The sequence below is a fragment of the Thunnus thynnus genome, chromosome 3, assembly GCF_963924715.1.
Source record: "Thunnus thynnus chromosome 3, fThuThy2.1, whole genome shotgun sequence".
NCBI lineage: Eukaryota > Metazoa > Chordata > Actinopteri > Scombriformes > Scombridae > Thunnus > Thunnus thynnus.
In genome coordinates this window covers 20,654,622-20,678,206 of record NC_089519.1, presented here as the reverse complement: position 1 = coordinate 20,678,206, position 23,585 = coordinate 20,654,622, and the positions used below count along the sequence as shown (strand labels likewise).

Here is a 23,585-nt window from a genome sequence, read left to right as displayed (position 1 = left end):
TCTCCATAAACTGAGATTTTGTAAAAAAAAAAAAAAAAAAAAAAAGTCTGAGTTTGATATGTGTTTAATTGATATACTTTGAATATCTGGCGTGAATAATCTGCTTTTGTTAAAGATTTTGGTGTTATGTACTTCCTCAGTGGTTGTTGCACTTTACGTATGTTACACAGCACAGCACTGAAAAGTAACAGCTGCTAGAACAACAGAGCTCTATCAGGTCTGTTTCTGACTGCAAATTGAGAAAGTGAGCACCACCGTGTCAGACAATGTGTATGCACACACACCCACACACAGTGTCGCTGGTATGTCACGCCATGTCTATAGGAATGGAAGCCATTTTATGAGTCCATTACAAGTCAAACACGTCATGTTGACTCAACATACATTTAAAAACAGGGACCAACTGTTACAGTGAGAAGCTGCATGAAAGCTTTGAACATAAATAAGAATATTATCGTATCTGCAGCACTTGGTATTTCTTGTTGTGCTTCAAAAGTCAAGTGCAGTTATTAAATTGTTGGAAAATTATGGTTATAACTTGTTTGTTATAAGCACAATACTCTCTTGACAATAAATATACTGGTAGGGTAGCCTTTCAGTTTTCATATTTTGCAAAAGAGCAACATCTTCTGGTTACCCCATCACATGAAAATGTGTTCTACAATTCTGAAAAGATGGCAGTGAAATGTGACATTTTGTTCTCCAAATGGTCCTTGTTGCTGTATAATCGTAACTGATTGTATGTATTTCCCTCCTATGCAGGAGGATTTAAATAAAAGACCTTCACTATCACTATCACTATAAATAATCTTTAAAAAGACACAACAGAGAATACATAACTACAGTTTTATAAGTTCTTATTGTAGATAAACACATTTGAAATTCAAATGCACAGTAAACCACAAGCCAAGACATTTGCTCAAATGAAAAAGCAATATAAAAGAGCAGCATTGTCTGGCTCTGGATGTGGTAATTAATGCAATTTTTATGAGAAATGTTGCCACTGACAATGTCTGCATGCATTACTGTCTTTGTATTTGAACATTTCTTCTTCCTCCTTCGTAGACTTTTTTTTTTTGCATTGTATTTTGTATCATGTGTGTCAAACAGAGGCATTGCACAACTCTGCATGGTAGTGATATGCAGGTATTTTTCACACAAATTAACTCAATCGCAAACATTCATTTAGGTAATGAGCCCAGAAGACACAACATGCTGCAGGGGAATGTTTATGGGAGTAAATATTCAACTCCATCATCATATATCCTGTTTTAACTCTGCTGAATTGTCTGTACACTTGCCTTTATTATGTGAGTGCACCCTCCTGTGGTCATTATTGCACATTACAGAACAGATATGGGAGCTACCGTATCTCCTGTTGTTTTGATTTTCTGTAGTTTGTTTACTTCTTGTGTTGATTTTGGTGTTAAGATATTTATGCTGCAGATTTGACATTTCAAATGTATGTGGTTTTTCTATTCAAATAATTAAACAAACAAAATCCAAATATATTATAAGTAAACAATGAAATAAAATGATAAATAGAGGAACCAGTTAGCATTGCCCTTTTTTTCTCTTTTACTTTTTGCTTTTCTCACTGAACTTTTAGCTATAGCTCTCTGCACTAATTACATGTCACCAGTGGCGGTGCAGAACAGAAGGTTTCATTATACATGGTTAATTCGTTTCCACTCATATCTGTTCCCGTTCTTTAAACACTAGCAACACTTGGGAAAACCAGTTGGGTGAGATCTAAGGATAGAAATTAAACCTGAATAAGAGTGATCTCATGCACATCAAATTGGCTGCCTGAAACTCCTTCCTCTAACAGCTGCTTTGAAGGTGGCAGAAAAAATCCCCTAATAGATTTGGGATTTGTTATTTTTAGACTAAATATATTTAGATCAGCACTTGAGTTTACTTATTTTTATGAGTAGCATGGCTCTTTCTTTAAACAAGACTGTTTGGGGCTACACACTTAAACAAGATCATGCAACAACCTTCATCTTGATATGTTATGATATTACTGGTCTGTAACTTCTTTTAATATCCCACTCACAAGCTACATCAACAACGTAGTTAATTATAAGCTAAATATATTGTTCTCTCCACAGGCCATACTGCTTCACACTTTTACTCCAGTCTTTACACACCAATCGGTTTAATCTATGGTGTAACAAAACAAAAAGCATAACTGTATATACCATTTCAAAAATAACTTGTTCAAAGCAATACACACTATAATTAGGAAAAACACTGACTGCTTTCCTGCCATCCTCCTTACAAACACAGTGAGCTACAGTGGGCTACTGCAGGGATGGATATACTGTGCATAAAATAATGATTTATGGGAAGCCATATTGTATAATTTATCTTTCATCTAAAAAGAGGTTCAGAGTGTAAATTCATTGACAGGTTCATTGAACATGGTAAAAATTTCTCTTTCAAATAAAGACCAATTTTCTGTAATGTAATAAGGACACGACCAGCCTCCTACATACACATGCTATAGACTTCATTCCTGCCTTACCTGTGATGGATGTTTTAATTGATTCCTCATACAGTCTCCTACTGTGATCTTCCAGACCTGTTTTTACAGTGCTATTTAAACTCCCAAGACATAAATCTGATGTTGGTTGCCTTGTGACTTCATGGTTAGATGTTGTATCCTGCTGCTTTGGTAATCTCAAAGCTTTCCATTACATTCAAGGTTTACTGCAAATGTTTCACATTTTATGATGAGAAAACAAATCAGACACATAGCTCAACAGCAGACTGATAAATACGATCTGACCTGGCAGCCTTTACTGCAGTATATCAAAACACGTAGTCTCAAGGCCTCCAACACTGACTGATACAGTATGTACTTTATCTGAATGCCATGACATTAACAGGGTGCGACAGTTGTACTGTAATACTATACTACTTTAATGCATCATGTATGACGTGATAATGCAGTGTGATTCACACCAACACCAAGATCTGTGCTAAACAGTAACTCAATGTGGTAACACCTGTCACGATCCCAAATTAGGATGTATAGCTAAAATATGGATTTTTAAAAAATGATATGAGTTGTGGTGTCCACTGTTTTGTATGTTTTTCCTTGATGAATTATTTACTTGTTTCAGTTTTCTTGTCCAGTTACATTGTGTAACAGCAGTGTCTATATGTTGCAGTCTGACATATTGTTGTGCTCTGAACATTTCTGTTGGATTTGATAAAAAAAAAAAAAAAACAGGAATAGTGAAATAACTTTGTTATTTAAACTGAAGATTATTGTAGAGCAGGTTTGTTAATGGTGACTGATGCAATACCTGACAAAAGTGTGCCCAAATTTTTTGAATAGCAAACTGTCATGCGTGTCATTTTCACTTACCTTAGAAGACAAGGACTCTATTGTCAACTATTAAGGTCAAAGATAATGTTTCTTCACAAGTGTGTGTGTGTGTGGGTGTGTCATCGCACAATAAGGTTTGTGTGTCTTGGCTTGCTCATTAATAAAAACATGTTATGCTGTCAGTCATATCCATTTCTTTAATTTTGGTTTCTGTGTTTGACATTTAGGGGTTTTTTTGCATTCAAATTGAAGCTAAACAACGTAGGCCACTGGTTTTCAAAAGGAAAAAAAAGGAGGTTGGGACTTGAATGAGACACTGACAAAACAAAAACTGCCTGCGGTCAGTAGCTACTTAAGAGTCCTGGAATTAAGTGTCATATCAATTCAGCTCATTTTGGTCAGTTTTCTTCCCACAAACTGATGTCCCCTCAGTCCTTAGAGCTGAAATCATCAGCGCCCATGCTCTGCTAAATGGACACAGCGTTCTTCTGCATGGCTTGTCACAGGAAAATAATGAGCGGGCAATGCATCTTGCTTCAGTGACTCATTCCCAGTTCATACTTTCCAGTGAAAGCCTCAAGTGACATCTCTAAGGGTGAACAAGGCTACCAGATCTACCAGAATCTAGCTTTACTTTAAAAAAAAAAACAAAGGAACAAAACAATAAGAACCAATCATAGACAATAACAGCCTGTCATCACCCTGAGTCTACGCACTTTCTTTAAAATATGAACTCCCAGCTTATCCATTCTCACTGTGGAAGAAACAAACAAACAAAGTAAAACCAAACTATAGGGTGTGGGGATTTTTTGTCTTAAGAGATACAAGAAACAGAACTTAGTGCAAAGTCATCTCTATGGGAACCACGCACAGCTGACCAGCGCTGTTCTGGCATTATAAATTAAAGGTGAAGATAAAACAAAAAGTAAAAACCATCAGAATCACTGTAGGTCTGTACGAGAGTTCACCACAGGCCAGAACAGGGTTTGGGCATCAAAGACTTGCCAAAATGCTCCTTTTCTCCCATAGTTCTCTTCATCATTATGACGTGATTCTTCCTTTTAGTCCCACTTTCTTCAGAGCTGTGTGATTCAGCTGAAACTGTCTTTCTCTCATCCATCCATCCATCCACACATCCATACATTCATCCACACATCCTTTCAAGAGTTCAGTTTCAGTCCACAAAGTCTCTTTGCGCTTTCATGACTTCTGCTCCCTTCAGCAGTGTCACAGCTCCTCCGTGAAACAAGGCACGTCGACCTCGCCTTCACCTCAGGGTTTGCTAAAAGGCCACAGACAGTGCATCTGAAGGTCAGGTGCTCCTGGTTGCTTCCTGGTCTTTGACCCTTGACCTTTAACCCTGGCTCATGGATGCAAAGGTTATCTAACCTTAAGAAAGAGGTAGACAGGGAGGGGATGTAGACAGGGAGGGGATGGAGACACAGAGAAGAGGGGAAAAGGAGGGATAAAATATTTTAATTACATTTTGTTTTCTTATTTAATCCCATACAGTAGCAACCATGAAAATAGGGATGAAATCATGCTGTGGATGTTGTGAATGGGCTGGAAAACCAAAGTGTACTTGTCAGGTGGTGGCCTGTGATTCACATACAGTGACACACAGCAGCACAAACAAATCCACAGACAATATGTACAAAGACAAACAATATTGAGCACTGCAGAAAAAACAGGACTCCACAGAGATCAAGGTGAAGCTGCTGTCAGTTACTGCACTTACACTATGAAACCTCATTTAAATACATTCTTTGAATACCTTGACAGGATTAAGAAGTAATCAAGTTTTTTTTCTCATAAGCCAGCACTTTTTGTGTTTCCTTTGTGTCTTGCATACTCTATCGAAACTTGTGTTGCTTACTGTGTATGGTTTTATCTTACAGCTTAAAGGCCCTTAAAAACCTCTTTTCACAAAGTTCTTATTATGAGCGATGGGGTCCAACATGAACAAAACTTACTGTAAAATTTAAAACAGTTTTGATTATTTCACACGAGAAATTTCTGTATTGGTGTTGTGTATTTCTGTGCACCAATCAGAGTTTAGCAACATTTGAATTCAAATCTAATGACTGTTGAGGGATTGCATGCTTATGTTGCCAACACTGTTGATCAAATCTGAAAAAACACATGCACAGAGCTATAAAAACTTTAATTGTTGCTTATTTAGTAACAGTAATTTTATATTATAGACAAATACTAGAATAAGGTGGTTTAAGAATACAGATTTTTACTACTCAGTCCAATCCACTGACATGAATTCATTTAGAGATTTTAACCAACATTTATATGCTGGTGAGTGTCAAAGAGTTTAATGCTGCTGACCTTCTGCAACTCCTCTCTTAGCCAGGAGGGGAGGGGCTGTCCGAGGCGATGCAGCAGCTTTGACAGCTCCACGTTGTGTTCCCTGTAGTACCTGGAGAGATATGCACGTGCCTGAAGAGAGAAGCAGGGGAGAGCAAAAGAGGTAAGAAGATAAGCGGGCATGGATGGGGAGTGAGGGAAATGTAGTAAGGAAATAAAACAAATAGAGAAAGAAGGAAATGAGGCAAGTTGGTGAGTGAGGATTAGATAGGATGTAGGGAAGCACGAAAGTAGCAAGGGACATATGACATAGGGAGGAAAAGGGGAGAGACGAATGATCAAGGAGCAAAGTACGGAGAAACGGAAGGAGGCAGGAAGAGAAAGAAGAACGAGGGGTGCAAAAAGGGTCGGCAGGAGGGATATTTAGAAGAGAAAATAAGAAAGACAGCAAGGGAGTAGGAGGCAAACAAGAAATTGAGAGAGATTAATGATGTGCCACCACCTTTAGATTAGTTTTTTCAATTCAATGGGACTATAGGGCCACTAAGTGCCAACCGGTAGGAGCAGAGCTAAGAAAAGAGAGGTTCAAGAGGGGGGGGGAAATTACATGAAGGATGCATGAGATCCGTTATCTCTCTCCCTCCTGTGTGCATCCCTCATCTTCATCTTCCCCCTCTCTTGTCTCTCCTGTTTGGTGTTCCCTTCCTCTCCTCCCTTCTCATCTGTCCTCTGCCTCTGTCCCCTTGGTGCAAACTCAAATACAGTTTAATTACAGGTGACACCGAGGCATGTGTGAGCACATGTGAGAAGACGAATTGTATCTATGTGTGTTTGTCTTCATGTGAGAGCAAAGGTGTGATTCACTGTCCTCTGTGGAATCAGTGGCCAGGATATATATGGATTGTATTTTCTTCTTCTACCTTTCTCGCTCCATCCTAATCCCCCTCCCCCACATCCTCTCTCTCACGGGTGATGTGTTACTATTGAGGCCTCATAATTAGGTTGTAACTTTTTGGCTGGATCTGATTGGCTGACAGTTTCCACCCCTATGCTTAGTCCTGTGGGAAATTTTGCCACAGCACTGGCGAGGACTGTGAGCCGTCAATGTCAGTCAGGTTGCTGCTTTTCCTTTTTTTATTTGTCTCTTTCTTTAACATTTCATTTGATACATATATCCACTTTTTCCCTGAGCATAAATCTCTTTTAATTAAAATGTTTAAATTTACCTCTGGCTCCATGGAAGGGTATTTCCTCCCTTTACTCTTTCCCAAACACTTTGTCTTTCCTCCTTCAAGGAGCTGGCACCAAAAGCCCTTCTGAGGGTCAAACCTGAGAGAAGAGAAAAAGAGCAAGGCAGATAGAAAAAAAAGAAAGACAGAGAAAGGAGAGCAAAAGAATTCTCCATAAAAAAAAATCTTAACTGCTTGCTTTAAAAATGAATGTCAGTATTGCCATATTGGCTGCAACATCAAGAGGGAGTTTCTCTTTTCTGGAAATTAGGCAAGAAAAAATGGGCCATCTTACACTCACGGACCAGACATAAATGTCACTGCGCATTCAACACACTGTCTGTCTCCAATTCTTTCACTATCTGCATCTCTCTCACTTTTGTGCTGTCTTGTTTCATCTCTATTTGTCTCTATCTCCCCCCCTCCCTCCATGTCTCTCCTCTCTGTCGTGCAACCCCTCTCTCTATCTTTCGCAGTGCACCAGAGAAACAAGAGGCATGAGGAAAAAGTATAGTTTATTGATTGGTTAATACACTAATCCACTGCTAATGGTAATTCTAGATGAGATGCAAATGATCTCTAACACTTTTTAAATTACTTGATTAAAAAGTGTGATTAGGGCTGCCACTAACAATCAGTTTCATTATCCACTAATCTTCAGATCATTTTCCCAATTAATTGATTATTTTTGGTCTAAAAACATCAGAAAACAACAAACAACAAGCACAAAGTGTGTCTTCAAATGTCTTGTTTTGCCCGTCAAACAGTCCAAACCTCACAATATTCAATTTGTTATAATGAAAAGTGGCAAATTCTCACTTTTGATAACCTGTCGCCATCAAATGTTTGGTGTTTTTACTTGTAAAAGTGACTCAAATGAATAATCGATCATCAAAGTAGTTGCAGATTAATTTTCTTTCAATTAATTATTTTCTAATCGATTAATCGACTAATTGTTGCAGCTCTAAATGTGATTGGTTTGGGTTCATTTTGTGTCAAGACATCCTGAGGAAAACAAGTATACCAACAATTTTTATAATGCACTGTATTAGCCCATATTCATTCAAAGCTTTTAATATGCAACCATCAAGTTGAGTACCTAGAAATGGATGTTTGTATGCCACACTACCAAAGGATGAAGGCATACTTTTTTCCTTTATTATTTTTTTTATGATTTCTTTTCTCCTCCAATACCAGAAGCATTCCTTATTTTTCTGAGATTATACATTTATTTTTATTATTCATTTGTTTCTATTGATGTACTGCATTCTATTTTCTATTTAAATGTGACAATAGAATAGTACATTTGAAAGAAGTAAAATATGTGTTTCTACTTTATCCAAAGTGTTGCTTATCTTCAATAACTCTTGATCAATAAGCAGATGTGTATAAAAATAGAAAATCATGTTTCTATATAATTTTGCCACACATTAGTTCACTGGGGTTACAAAACTGCAAGTTGCTCCAACTGTTCTATGTATATATATCTTGGGGCCGTATTAAAATCAGTATTCTTATTAAGGCCAGAATGGCATTTAACCCTCAATACAAAAAACAAGTGGAAGATTATTTGACTTCCATGAATGCCAGGTACACGATAAGTAACAGAGTGATTGATCACAACCTCACTATTGGAGAAAAGCGGATATCATAAAACATGACTGTAAAAGATAGGAGAGATGATGTATAATCACTGAGGATGAATGTGCCAGAGATGGAACTTCATTTCATGACTGACTGTGAACAACACGCAATGTAGGGGAGAGAAAAAAAAAAGGTTGGCGCCTCTATAAAGTTCCCTGATTGGCTGCAGCATCCTATGTGAAGCCAAACTGCCTGTCTTGTTAGCAGAGTGCAAAGAGTGTTGCACTCCAGCAGCATCTTACTGTATGTGAAAACCTGTCACAAGCATGTATACATATATATATGTATATATATATATATATATGTGTGTGTGTGTGTGTGTGTGTGTGTGTGTGTGAGTGTGTGTATTTAAGTGTGTATGTGCATGTGTGTACACAGTATGCCTGCATATATTTTTGAATGTACTTTTATGTTTATATACTGTAGAATTTTTACTAATCTATTATTTATATGTTAAATTCTGAAGGCGTTTATATTTATGCAGATTGCTTTTGCAGTATAGAAGCACAAAGTACAACTAAAGAAGAGGTAGAAAGATATACATTAGAGGATAGGGGCTAATGTGTATGTGACTGCAAATATTGTTCTTTATCTGCATGCATCAGTAGGAGACTAAAAGAGAAAAAAAAGAGTTAAGTGGTTCTCCTTCAGTTTTCCTCTGACAAGACAGGAGGAAGAAAGGAGAGGGGATTACAGTAAATAAATAGGCTCCAGAGTTGAGGATCTGTCAGACTGCTGCCATGTCAAAAGAATGAGAAGGAGAAAAGAAAGATTAGGCTTTTGTGTAACTCGCACTTCGCCAAAAACACACACACACACACACACACTCACTCACTCAAGCACAACATACGCACATCTTCCTTATTATTCTGTCAAGATGCATCTCTTTACAAATTATTTGTATGCATGTGGGTTCGTGATTCAAAACAGAGGCACTCTCTGTCCCAATCTGAGCTGCAAACTCTAGATGTCCCTGTCTGGAGGTTTGAGGGCTCGCAGGCAGATTGCATTCTGATGAGTGGTGCTCGAGAAATAAACAGTTTACCACTCCTCCCAAACTTAAAGGTCACGTGCAACATCTCTAATGGAGAATGAGTGGAAACAGAGCATCAAGAGGCTAAAAGCTAATTCTCTGGAGTTGTATTCCAATTAAAAATAATTTTGTTGACATGTTTTAGGAATCACTTCCAACATATTAAGCATGTTAAAATATGAATACATTTGTTGTATAATGAACCTGTATCACAGAATACACGCATGATGTTGTTGTTTAGTTGTATTTACAACCCTTGAGAATGTGGCTCACATCAGGAACTGTATTTCTACATTACTTCTATAAAGGACAGGTTCACATTTTCTCAAGTCTGTATTAAAACAATATTCAGGTTCCCAAATGCACACTAAAACATGTCTTTCTTGGTGTAATCATTCCCCCTCTTCATACTGACCATTAAGAGATCCCTTGATAATGCACTTTCAATGTAACTGATGGGGGACGAAATCCATAAACCTCCTTCTGTGCAAAAATATATTTAAAAATTTATTTGAAGCAAATATGAGGATTCAGCTGTCTAAATCCATCAAATCTAGTCAGTATCTTTCAAAGTCTTTTTAGTGCCAAATTTCCTCTTTTTGTTACTATACTTGTGGAAGATATCCACTTGATTTGACTAACTCAGACAGCTGAAGCCTCATATTACTTTCATATAAAATTTTAAATACATTTTTTCTTAAAATGAGGGCTGTGGATTTTGTCCCCCTATCACTTCCATTGAAAGTACATTATGAAGGGATCTCTTAATGGCCAGTATGAACAGAAGGAATGATTACAGCAAGAAAATCCTATTTCAATGTTTATTTGGGTACCTGACTATTGTTTTAAGAAAGACTTGAAAAATTGTGAACCTGTCCTTTGAGGTTAATTAGAGTATATTAGCAGGATGTGCTATTTGTGGACGAATATGCTTCGTTCATAAAAAATGCATTAGTGATTTATCTTGATTACTGGCACTATTGCGATTGCTGTTTTAGCTCTTTTGGATTGACACTGTGCAGTGGACTAACCTTTTCACACTTTTATTTATTCGGACAGCTGTAACACTGACAGGCAGCCAGTGTAAGTGAGAGGACAGTGAACACTCTATTGGGACTTGATCCCAGGCCAGCGACCCAGGAGGCTGAAACACCACTTGACTGTCTCTTGGCAAGAATATAGGCATCAAATTGTTATTGCGAAAACAAAGTCATGTGTTAATTACATTGCACACATGTTATTTTGGAGAACAAATTACACAAGCAATGTAATTAGTTGTTCTTATTCTTAATATGTTTGGAAGTGATGCTTTAGCCACATGTGTCATTTATTGATTACTGGCAATCAGGATAAATAAGGTTTATCAAATCATTCCTCAATAAATGTTATAGATTGCACAAACTACTTGCTGTTTCTTGACACTAATTAATTATTCCTTTTGACTCACTTGTTTTGCTAAATTGATATTATACCCAAGAGTTTCTGCTGTAATAACATGCGACAAATTTGAAGAAAAATGAGTCTCCGCTCATCATATTTCCATCTCTTTCTTGTCTCATCATTTCTTATGTCTTGTATGTGGTCTTTATTTTTGGGGACCACATACAACATAAGATAACATTTGAAAAAAGACACACGTACTGACTACCGTTTTCCCCTTAAAATACAGACAGTAGCCCAAACCTAAATCTGTGTAAAGTCTGACATTTAATGGCTCAAAGCATTTAGTGAACATACCATCTGCTAGCGGTTGATCTTTGGTGCCAGGCGATGTCATTGTTGTACTCAAAATCGGTGACATCACCTGGCACCGAACACTGGCAAAGAGCAGATTCACCAGTAGATGTCAGGCTTCACACAGATTTGAGTCTGAAGTCTTATTATTGCTGAACTGATCATTTCAATCACAGGACACAGCAAGTGAAAGGTGCCTTCACCCAGGATGCCAGAGATCTGAGAGACTGAGAGAGAGAAAGCAAGAGAGAGAGAGAGAGAGAGAGAGACAAAGAGGCAGCAGCAGACATACTGTGTGAGAGACTTACGTAAGGGCCTGAGAGTAGTTAAAATGAGGAGTGACTCCCAGAAACCTCTGGACTTCATCCATCACTGCTGCAGGGTTGGTTCTCAGCTGATGGCCGTCTATGATCATCACCTACACACAGACATATATACATACAAACTGTAAAGCTGGGTACTATTACTAGCTAGTTTATTACAATTAATTTCAGGAACACAATAAAAGTGACAGCATGATTCACTGCAACTATAACTGCGGTAAAGTTGGAAAACAAAACTCTGACATTAGACATCACTTCACCTTCTTTCACAAAAATAAGGACATTATACAGTTAGCATTCCTTTTAGCGTTATGTCCCTCATCACAATTAACATCTCATCTGACATTCCTCCCTCTCTTCAGGGCAAATGTCCTCATTTCAAAAAGTTGTGAAATATAAATCTTATATAATAAAAAAAAAATGAAAACCTTTCAATGAAAATATTTTCTTTTATTTTAACATCTTTTGAGACTTGAGGAGATAAAATACAATAATTCACATTGAAATCTTCACAAAAATTGGAGAAGAGCTTAAAAAAATGTGTGTCAGAATTTTTTTCTTTCTGTCTTGTCACTTTACGACACCTTAATGCAGTGACCCCTTGTGGGAGTCTCGACCCTCAGTCTGGAAACCACTGAAATAGGGTGTAATTGTCTGAACGTGTGCATTTGCATAGGCTTGTATGAGTGCATACCTGGTTAGCAGGGTAGTAAGTGAGCCACCTCTCTAGGTGTGTGGAGTAGAGGCCGGGGATGAGACAGCGGCTCTGCAGGGAGCGCAGCTCGGCTGGTGCTCCCGGTCTTGCGCTGATGACATCATAGAAGGTAAACCGCAGGGCTGCGTGATCCTCATGAGCTCTTTGATGCTGGGAAGGTTCGAAAATACAGCCACATACGCTTTAAAGAACTCACTCTGATTTTACAGCTGATGTCATTCATCTTCTCATACTTAAAGTAATATATTCACAACTTTGCATTATAATTTTTCATTGTGGGCGATGGAACAACATTTCAGATGGCATGTTGTTGGCATTCATGTTTCATTTATCAAACAGGTTTAAGCTGAAGATTCAGGATGTCCTGACATTTTCCATATTAAGACATACAGATAAATCAGGCTCATTAAATCCTCACTCACTGAGAAAAATCTGACTTCAAACAGTCAGATAAAGAACTCACTGCAAATCAATACAGAGATGAAGCATTTCATATGAAGAGGCAGGCAGCTGTAGAGAGTTAAAAATAATACATGTAGTAGTAACTGGCATGTAATTTATTCTGTGTGTGTTTGTGTACGTACCTGATACCAGCTGTAGGCTCTGTCAGAGGGGTTGATGAGCAGGGTGATGATCTTGGCCTTGGGCAGCAGGGCAGCAGAGCGCCGCGGGGACTCCTCTGAGGGGAAGTAGTTAGCGCTCTTCTCGAACAGGAAGTCCGTACTAACATTAGAGGGCACAGGGAAAAATTCCATGTACCTGAGGCAACAGACACACAGAAAAATATTTAGAAGAAATATAAATACACACAATCATGATATACACCTCATACACATACACTTAAGTAAACTCTGTCACCGAAATGCTTTATTTAAAGTAATATACAAGTTCTTCAGTCACAAAGATATGGCCATTTTCTTAGACAACAAGTCTTAAATAAACTTGATGATATAATTCATACAGTGTTTAATGAAGAGTCAAGTTCTTGCTGAATGAATTCGGAGAATGCACCAGCTGTGTCTCTGTCAGCTAAGTAACCCATTTATGGGTCAATTTAGGCAGCCATATGTCTGTTGGCTTATATGTGCAGGCTTAAAAGGATCATTTTGAAGGCTTAGAAGGATCATTTTGAAGACATTGTTGAACTGCTTAATGTATCACTGAAGTCTGCAAGACACATTACAGCCTGTAACAACCTCACAAAACCAAAAGGGTTGTTTATAATCATTCATTTCACCTCTGCTTCTTCTGGGAGAGAATGAAAGATAGGGGATAAATGTGTGAGTGTGTGTGTGTGTGTGTGTGTGTGTATATAGACTCACAGATCAGTCTCTAAATGCGTTGCTCATAGAGACTGAGGACAATCTCCCAGGTTTCGTTATTAAAACTGAGTGGAAACAAAGTCTTTAGGGCGGCCCTTCATATTGGGGCGGTGAAATGCAGTTCACTACAGAGGAGAATTGGGGGACAGCATCGTTTCCGTTAAGGCGTGTTCTTGCATGTCCAGAATGTAAGGACCGTAGTTTTGTTAGCGGCCATTATCACTGCCGTTCAAGCAACTACCGTGCATTTAGAAATCCCTACACTTCGGTAAGTTAAGATTTCCGATTGTCTAGTATCGCGAGACTAGTGTGTGTGTGTATGTGTGTGTATGTGTGTGTGTGTGTTTGTGTGTGTTCTCACCAGTCAATTCCTTTATGGTAGTTGTTAGTGTTGAAGAACTGGACCTCCTCGTAAGTCTTTGGACTGGGGAAATTACTGGAGATGGAGGGATGCATGAGCAGGAAAAGATAAAGTGCTGTCGTTCCTGGAAGAAAGGGCATAATTCATAACTGGCTCGTTAATTCAGCTCAGCAGAGAGTAGTCTGTGTGTGTGTGTGTGTGTGTGTGTGTGCGTGTGTGTGTCTGTGTGTGTGTGTGTGTGTGTGTGTGTGTGTGTATGTGTATGTGTGAGAGCTGTCATCCACTGATCCATACTGGATGATTTTTCGCCCTGCAAGATTTATATCTTGCTGAGAATACACTGTGTATGTATGTGTGTGTGTGTGTGTGTGTGTGTGTGTGTCTGTGTGTGTGTGTCTGCAATGATCACAGGCCTCCCCATCAAATGATTCAAAACCATTTGACACCAATCAGCACTGGGGCTGTGGTCGTGCCCTCTGTCTCACCCTCAGCAGCTCTCTTTCCACCCTGTTCCCCTTACGCTTACTCCCACACATCCTGTTACATCTCCCCTCATTCTTGTCTCTTATTTGCAGCAACATCTCTGACATGGGAGGCATAGCCTTCGATAAAATGAGAGTTTATTGTACTGTGATTGCTGTTGGGCTGCTAATGTTGCTATAGTGACCCATCCTCCCATTTATAAAATTATGACCTGGTTAATTAGCAGCATTACGGGACCTCCTCACCTCTCACACCAAACACCGCCAATTAGAATTCCTGAAATCACAAGGAGGCAAAACTCAGGTCCCAAGCACCGTGTGCAGATTTTTTAATAATGTCCTCTTAATTTGTCTCTCTGACAGAGGAAAAGTAAGAAAAGGAAAGGGGGAGAGGGCAGTAGCTCAGTACTGTATCTCTATGCATCTAAAGTACTTAGTATGTGGGTGGAAGAAAGGAGGTAAGAGCCTCCTCCTTTGTCTCACTCTGACAGGACCAAAGGAGCGAGGGGGATTAAATGAATGGGCTCTGATGTGGAGTATCTAGACACCTGGGCACACAGAGAAAGAGTAAAGAGTACCGTCTAGACCTGCTCTATGTGAAAAGTGCCTTGAGATAACTTCTGTTGTGATTTGGTGCTATATAAATAAAATTGACTTGACTTGACTTGACTTGACAGAGGGAGTCTCTTTGTTGTATGTGTATGTCTGAGTGTGTCTGTCTTACCTGTTTTCTGTGGTCCTATGACCATGAACTTGGGTAATCTGTCACAGGTTTTTTCTTTAGACCAGATGTCTTTATGTCGTTTGTCATCACATGGGTTCTGTAGGAGCACAGACAAAGGATTATAGGGCTACATAAAACACATATAAGAACACATGTGCACGTACATCCAGCACATTGAGGATTTACTACACAGAATGAATGAATGAAGTTTTTGATATTGCATTCAATGATTCCCAGCCCGAGTGCTACAAATAAATTTTCAACAATACTCAAAAATAGAAACCCAACTTCAATAACGATCAAATCTCTAGACCTTCATTTTCAATAATAAAATCAAGTCAATCACAGTAAAATCCATAAATCACTGGCAAAAACAATTACAAGTAGAGAAATTGGAGTAAATACTTGTAAAATGATTATAGTCCATCTTTGAATCTTCTCCAGGCTTTTGAGACGAAGTTAGCAAACTTAAACGTATCAAAATTAAACTACATTTCCAATTTTTTCCAATTTGATCATCTGTACACCAGGATATTTAAGGGTTTTGTCATTGCCATTTCATGGACAATTTACTCTTTACTCATCATAATTTGTGCAGTACAAAAGAAAACGGGACTCCACTACACCAAAATCACACAGCGTACGTTGTTTTCCTCTTGAACATTTTTGAATCTACACTAAGAATATCTCATTACACAAAAATGCACTGATAAAATGCGCAGGAAAACACGTTCCCATACATGTGGGCAAATACCCACGCAAACACACCTGCCAGAGTGGGTTCCTTTGTTCGGGAAAAAGCTGGAAGTACTTGTGCGCGAGCTGAAGGGGTGGGAGTGTGTGGAGCTTCAGGTTTGTCCATGAGCGAAGAAAGGAGGCCAAGTGGACGAATGTGTAAAGGCCCAGACGATCGTTGCCGTAGTTAGACAGGTGGGTCATGAATATACTGATCTGTGGTGGAGAAACAGAGACAGGATAGAGGGGTAGCAGGGAAAAGGGAAAGGCATGGAAAGAAGGAGAAAAATACTTATTGTATTGTGCAAAACTGGGATAAGTCAAAATCTCATTTTCCAAGTTCCCATGTTTGTGAAAGACTGAGGCAGCACTGAAAATCTAATTACTGTTATTATGACTGCAGTGGAAAGCAAATAGATAATTTCTCAGTATGTGATGGTTTTAAAGTCACTAACAGAGAGGCTGTCCAGCAGTGGGAATCAATATTTGTTATCATTTTGTAAAGTGACACACTCCTCCACTTGTGTTATGTAAGATTATACATTAACTCTCAGCCCAGTGCAGTTCCAAGAGGAAAATCAGATAAACTGAATCCGATGTATTCACCACTTCTGTTAGATAAAGTTCAGGAGGCAACACAATACACCTCATAACCACTGGGTGATGGGAGAGATGCAGCTTCACATGGGAGAGTGTCTCAGAGTGTGTCGGTGTGTTCACGGCGGTTAATGTGTGTGAGGGATAAGGAGAGACTCAGAGGGAGTGAAGGAGCGATAGTGTGTTGGTCCAGGCTATCTGTCCACGCCTCAGTGCTTTTATAGGCTGATCAAAGAGACAAGCTAAGATGGCTGCTACAGACAAATGCACACACACACACACACACACACACACACACACACACACACACACACACACACACACACATACGCACGCTTCTTTTTGTGATTTGAGGGAGCTTGGGAACGTGAAGTGTCTGGATGAAACGGTAACATCAGCCATTAAGATATGAATTATTTGGTGGATGTGTGCATGTGTGTGTCTGTGTGCGCATGAATGATTGTGTGTGAGTATATTTGGGAGTAAGCCTATGAAAGTGAACACACACATACAAAGACACACACAAGCAGTGAATTTCCTGGTGACAGAGGACTGTCGGTGCTCCTCTTTAAAGCCGAAGGTTGCCGTAGATACAAAGCGACACAGTGTCGGGGTTTGATGGATCAGCGTCCGGCCGACCTGGAAAGCTGTTCAGAATACTGATCGCCTCCGAATACTGATGGGAGGAATCTGTCTGTTTGTGTGTGTGTGTGTGAGTGTGTGTGAGACGCACTGTGAGGGAGAGAAAGAGAAGTAGACATGTGTGTGTCTACTTGTGTGTGTCCTTGTGACAGAGACCGGAACACAAAAGAAAGAGCGAGAGAGAGAGAGACCAAGGGTATGCAAGCAGGGCACATGTCAGCGTAATTGTTTATGCGTTTGTGCGTTTGCGTATGCCAGCTCGATTGTGTGCATCTGCCATAGCCGTCTTATCTCGTGCTCACTCTAAGCATACCAGCACCGCACCATCCAGCCCTGCCTGCTTCATATCAATCTAGTTGATGTAACAAAGTGGAACCACTGTGAAGGCATCACCAAGCACTCAACCATTAACAACAGAAATGCAAGCCAGTAAAAACTGCTTTCCTGCTCCTCCCGTCCTGTAAATCGTTATGTCAAAACCCCAAACCTCCATCCTCTTTGAAGCATGAATAAAGAACTTGAGCACTACTTTTAAAAATGTGTAAAATTAAATTCAACAGTGGCTAAATGGAAACATCTATTCACATTTGCGGTTGAGGAGGAATATTTCCTATGGCATCCTGCTGGGATTAAAAATAAATAAATAAATAAATAGCATGACGTGAACTTTATAAAATGAAAATGTTTCGAAGTGATATATAGTGAATGCAGACATATCTGACCTGAGTAAATAAGATGCGATAAACCATTTCAAAGTCTCTCCACCTCTCCCTTTTTGTGTTGTTTTGTGCTTTTTTGAAAGCAGGCAAAGTGATCAAAAAGTGATTTATGTTCCCTTCAAACCACTCAATACCCTATGATGTCTGACTCAGGCTGCGAGGGGAGGGGGGTGTGCTGTATGTATGTGTGTGTGTGTGTGTGTGTGTCAGGTGTACGTGCAGGTGCATGAAAGACACACACATACACACAGACAGATTGTTATTGAACATGGAAACATTCATTATGGAGCTTGGGCTTAAGCACTGGCTGCCAAATTAAACAAAGAGGGAGAGAGAAGGTGATTTTGTGTTTGCAATTTGAGAACTGCAGAGAAGGAGAAAAGAATAAAATACAGAGAGGGGGATAACAAAGGAAAAGCCCCCCAAAATAACCTTGGCAGGTTAGTCTGAATTAAAAAGCAAAACACAAAAAAGCCACTTGAGAGAGTGTTAATCTCCCGACACAGTGCAGGCCCCAAACCCTTTTGGTGGAAGGACTCGCTATGGCTAAGAATTCAATTAACTGAACCATATAAACCTTTTCTCAGCTTCCAGTGCCACATCTCATTTCCTGAATATTGGATTGCTTTGAGTCCCATATGTGCCTTTAATAAAGAATACCATGCTAATAATTTAACACCAGAATTGGGCTCAAATCATACTTGGAACTAGACTGGGAGCAAAGTGAAAAAAATGAGAGAAATAAACCCAATGCCGCAGCCTCCCTCTTTTAATCTTTGTCCCTTGTCTTTTCCTCTCACTGCTCCTACGTAGCTTCATTTCCTCCCTCGTCTTTCATCCTTTAATGTCTCTCACTCGCTCATCTGCTCCAAAAAGTCACTTTATGTTTGTTTTTTTTCCCCCTCTCTCTCTGATCTTATGCTGACCTAGATGCTCTGATGAAGCATGTCAGTCCAACATGGAGTGATGTTCTTCAAAATCCATGAACACACAAGCACACACACACACACACACACGCCATGTCTTGAAAGATTAGGAAAACACCAGTCATGTATTTGAGTTTGCGACATGTTCCAATCCCCTCTAACATGATTGCATTTTGGGAGAAATTACTTGATTCACTGGTCCTTGGTTGGTGATGAAACAGCTCCAGGAACACCTCAAAAAACAACAACAGAAAACTGTTGAAAACTGTAATCTACAATTGTATCTATTACAAGATACATTTACAGATGTTTTGACCTTCATTTGCGCTATTTTTTTGCAACCAGCACATTCTTGTCTTGTGGTACCGTCATGTCTGTGCTATAATTAAGAAAACAAGACATAAATGACTTATTCTATCTGTCTGCCTGTCCTTGGCACTCATCCCTCTCTGTCTCCTCTGCTGCTTTCTCTCTCCTCCTAGCTGTAGCGGTCTGTTTCCCATTACAGAACACTTAGTTCCACATACATTTCTGCCTGATTGAATTGTTATTGCTACTAAAAAGAGGCCTACAACCCCCTGCCTGTTTTATTCTTCCTCCTTCACCGTCACCCCTCCTTGCTCTTGCAACCTGCTCTCTCTCTCTATCTCTCTCTCTCTCTCTCTTTCTCACCGTCCATCTCACTGTCTCTGTCTCATCAGTGGATAATTGAAAGCTGAATGTCAATACAGCAAATGATTTCAATTCAATTTATCCTGCCTGCTCTAGTCAACATCTACTGGCCCGTTCCCATTCTGCTGTCTTCACTGCTTTACTCTCACTTTGTAATTTCTCCTCCTGTTTGGATTGTAGCTTATTGTGTGTGTGTGTGTGTGTGTGAGTGTGTGTGTGTGTGTGTGTGTGTGTGTGTGTGTTTGAGAGAGCGTTTATGTGTTGATGAGCTGCCAAAGCCTTCAGTAGCAATCAGCAGGACTCCGGAGAAAGGGAAGGAAGGAGTGGAAATGAGACAAAAGAAGTGTGGAAAGATTCACATGTGTGACCAAAGTCAACACAATTGTAAAGGTTGGGGATTTTTAAAAAGAGTTTAAAAAAAAAAAAAGAAAAAAGTAGATGGAGAAGAGAAAAGGCCACCAGAGACCAGGACAGGAAAGGAAGGGTGAGGGATATGAGGGTGAATGCTGGGTAAAACAGGCGACTGTAAGGGGGAGGGAGATTTTGCTGATATTTGGTGTTTGGCTAATAAGCTTAGTGGCAGAGCTAAGCGCTAAATGTCAGCCCTGATATATGTCTACAGCTCTGCTTATGTCAGCTAGACACACATTTATACAAACATACACATGCGCACATACGCAGATACTTGCATGCTGACATATGCATGGGTGGGTGTGTGTGTGTGTGTGTGTGTGCATCACCTCCTCTCTGTATGTGTCTGGATTCTCAAGTGACACAAGATGCCGTGACCTGAAAATTAAATCTCAATCTGTCTGCCACCTTCTCACCCTGCCTTCCCTGTCTCCCCCCCACTCTCCTCCCTCTTTTCCTCCTTTGCTCTCTTTCTCTCTCTCTCTCTCTCTCTCTCTCTCTCTCTCTCTCTCTCCCCCCTTGCTCTCTCACCATCTCTCTGGCCATTTATTGGGGAATGACTTGTGCCCTATTGGCTGTTTGCAGAGTCTAGGTCGTCCAATCGATTGTCGAGCTTATGTGAGACGGGGAGCTCAATGATGGCCTTATGCAGCCCGGGAATGATGGAAAAGTATCCAAACACACATAGACAAATGAACACACGTACATGCACACACATCCAATATGTTGGATGGTTGTTGTCAGTGGTAAACTGCCACCACAGGCCAAATGTGATTTAAAGTCACTGAATGGGAAGTGACAATGTTACCAATGTGCGGATCATCAAACAATAGGAAACCCCTGAGGGACTAAAGCAGAGAGTTACAGAACACTATTGATTACAAAGTGCACACTCTAATGAAAGCTTTTGCATCTGCAAATGGAAACATAGCAGGGAGAAATGAAAATGATTCATCAGTGTGTGTGTGTGTGTGTGTGTGTGTGTGCGCGTGGATGGACGTCATGGCAGATAACTCTCATTTAGTGTTTAAATTGCTTTTATGTTTAATAGGTCTCTTCATTAAGAGATACAATAAGAGAAGAGTTTCATCTATTATTGCACTGATTAAGAAAGGGAGGAAGTGAGAGAGAAGGACAAAAGATAGCGGGAACAGAGGAAAAAAAATGTAATTAGCCTTTGTGTGTTTCTCGCTTTATGTGTGTGTGTGAGTGAGTGTGAAAGCTAGAGACAGAGGGACACTAAGCCTGCGGAGGCATCCCTCTTGGTTTGTGAGCTCATGTTGAGATGACATCACGGGTGATGCGAGTAGAAATGTTCTTAGGTCCTCGGAGCAGCTATGAAAAGAAACTGCTACACAAATATAACACACACATGTATGCACGCACACACACTCAAATTAAATTATCTGTTGAAATATTTCTTGCACTAATCACCACCTCTGGAGCACAATGTGAAGTCACTGCAAAAATATAATGAAGACAGTGTGACAAAATGAAAACTGCATAACATATTTTGATCGATATTTCAAATTTTCTTTTCTTTTTCTGGTGTTGCTTATTTTATTGTTTATTTTATTTTAAACCCTGTTACTGCAAGGAAACTGTAAGTTCACTATATTGTTATATAACGCTATTACACCACTACACTATTATAATCATTATGAGCATCACCCCACATTACATTACAATAGCAATAGTTAAAATCACAAAATGTTGGGTTACTGTTGTCATTATCTGGACCATCATCACTAAAAGCTGCACTTCCTGGGTCAGGTATTGGACTGTCCATGAAACATTAATCGAAAATATCTTGACATCTCCTTAGAGATGCAACAATTAGTCAATTAATCGATCAGTTGATTGTCAGAAAATTGATCAGCAACTATATATCATTCCTTTCATTTTTCAAGAAAAAATGCCAAATTTTTTATGGTTCCAACTTCTCAAAAGTGAAGGTTTACTGTTTCTTTCTTTTCATATATGAACAGTTGATTGAATATCTTAACATTTTAGACTGTCAGTCAGACAAAACAAGTAATTTGAAGACGTCGCTGTGGCCTCTGAGAAACTGTGAATGCCATTTTTTTTACTATTTTCTAACATTTCATAGTCTAAACAATCAATCAACTAATTGAGAAAATAACCGAAAGATTAATCAATAATGAAGATAATCATTAGGTGTAGCGCTACACAAGTGCAGAATAACTTTGTTTACAGTTGGATCCCTAAGTGCATTTGCAGGTGCAGAAGGATGAAGAATCCGATGAGTATGTTTTAGTACACGGAGCCTTTGAACGACCCTCTTTTGGATCAGGTGATTCCTTAAATTTATGGTGCAGGAGTTTTTACTCAGGAGGCACTCAGTCCAGCCATCATCTGAGAATCTCCTCTCAGGGTCCTTTCGGGTGATTTCAGGAACCACAAAGCAGTCTGCTTTTACTTTGTGACTATTTGGACAGAATAGGTTTTTAAGATGATGGGATAATATACAATTTAATAAGAGCAAGTCTGTGATTTTAATTCAGTTAAAACCGGCCATGTCAGTATTTTTTTACGGACTGCATTATCTCATGCCAGTAAAGATTCTGGCACCTTTTACCTCCTGTTAAATTGCCAGTTTTCCCAAAATGGCTTTGAGAAGGACTTTTATAGCCACAGTTGACTATGTCACCTAGATTCCTTGTATTCATGCAATTTGTCTCACTTAACAATACGTAATGGGCAATTCAGCCCCCAAAACCAGTGCATACCTTGGACAGAAAAAGGTAAATTACACTCCCTCTAGTTTTGTACTCAACCACCTTGTTCATGACTATTATTAGAGAGCATTTGTTGCTGCAAGGGGGAAGTGTAAAACACTTCATGTGCACTAGAGGACTTCTTTTTTAGGAAAGAGAACAGAGACACAGAGAAGTTAGGAACTGCAGCATTAAGCAATTATTTAAGTTCTGTTGAGCTGGATACTGATTCCTGCTTTGTTATATCAAATTGAGAGTAGAACAATGAGCATGGTGTATCTCTACTGTATGCAAATGCCATGTATCATTATTATTTGAAAAGAGAAAGAAAGCAACAAAGAGGGAATGAAACAAAGAAATAAATGAAAGAAACAAAAGAAAGAAAGAGGTCAAGAAAAAAAGAGACAAAAGAAAGAAAGAAAATAAGGAAGAAAAATTAAATAAATAAGAATAACATGCAAAAGAAAGACAGACAGAGACAAAGTGGTGCAGAGAGAGAAGAAAGGGGTAGATTGGGTTGTTGTGGGAAGCTGCACTTGACTCTGTGATGTTCACTGAGTTCTGACAGCTCCTCTAGTTCAGCACTCCCCTACCTGACACTTCAATACTGCCTACTACTGGTCCATGAGCATCTTTGTGTGTGTTTGTGCATGTGCATGTGTGTGGTTTGAGTCAGAAAGAGACAGAGGGAGATTGTTAGGGGATAATTCTTGTGGATTTCTATTCCTACCTTTAACTGTGTGCACGCGCTTGTGAGAGTGTGCGCGTGGATGAGCATCTTAACTGACACCAAAACCTAATTCTGTTTCTTAATTCAAAGCAGAATCAAGTTGAGCTGACATACACAGCAGGGGTAAGTGAGAGGGGGAGGATGTATATGTGTGAGTGTGTGAGTGTGTGTGTGTGTGTGTGTGTGTGTGCG

At 39.4% G+C, this 23,585-nt stretch overlaps 1 protein-coding gene across 4 annotated transcripts in view; it reads right to left on the bottom strand.

Moving 5' to 3' along the window:
• Positions 1-3,517: 3,517 nt before the first annotated feature.
• Positions 3,518-23,585, bottom strand: part of ndst3 (N-deacetylase/N-sulfotransferase (heparan glucosaminyl) 3) — a 44,661-nt gene continuing 24,593 nt past the window's right edge. For 3 of the 4 annotated variants that reach the window (XM_067584697.1, XM_067584698.1, XM_067584699.1), the window contains exons 7-15: positions 15,992-16,174; positions 15,224-15,320; positions 14,018-14,141; positions 12,919-13,093; positions 12,314-12,484; positions 11,605-11,714; positions 6,883-6,985; positions 5,678-5,788; positions 3,518-4,724 (exon numbers count right to left, since the gene is read on the bottom strand). In XM_067584697.1, coding sequence (XP_067440798.1) covers positions 4,695-4,724; positions 5,678-5,788; positions 6,883-6,985; positions 11,605-11,714; positions 12,314-12,484; positions 12,919-13,093; positions 14,018-14,141; positions 15,224-15,320; positions 15,992-16,174 — 1,104 coding nt within the window. In that variant the 3' untranslated portion in view covers positions 3,518-4,694. Of the gene's footprint in view, positions 4,730-5,677; positions 5,789-6,882; positions 6,986-11,604; positions 11,715-12,313; positions 12,485-12,918; positions 13,094-14,017; positions 14,142-15,223; positions 15,321-15,991; positions 16,175-23,585 lie in introns of all 4 variants that reach the window. The other variant, XM_067584700.1, reaches the window with a different exon arrangement.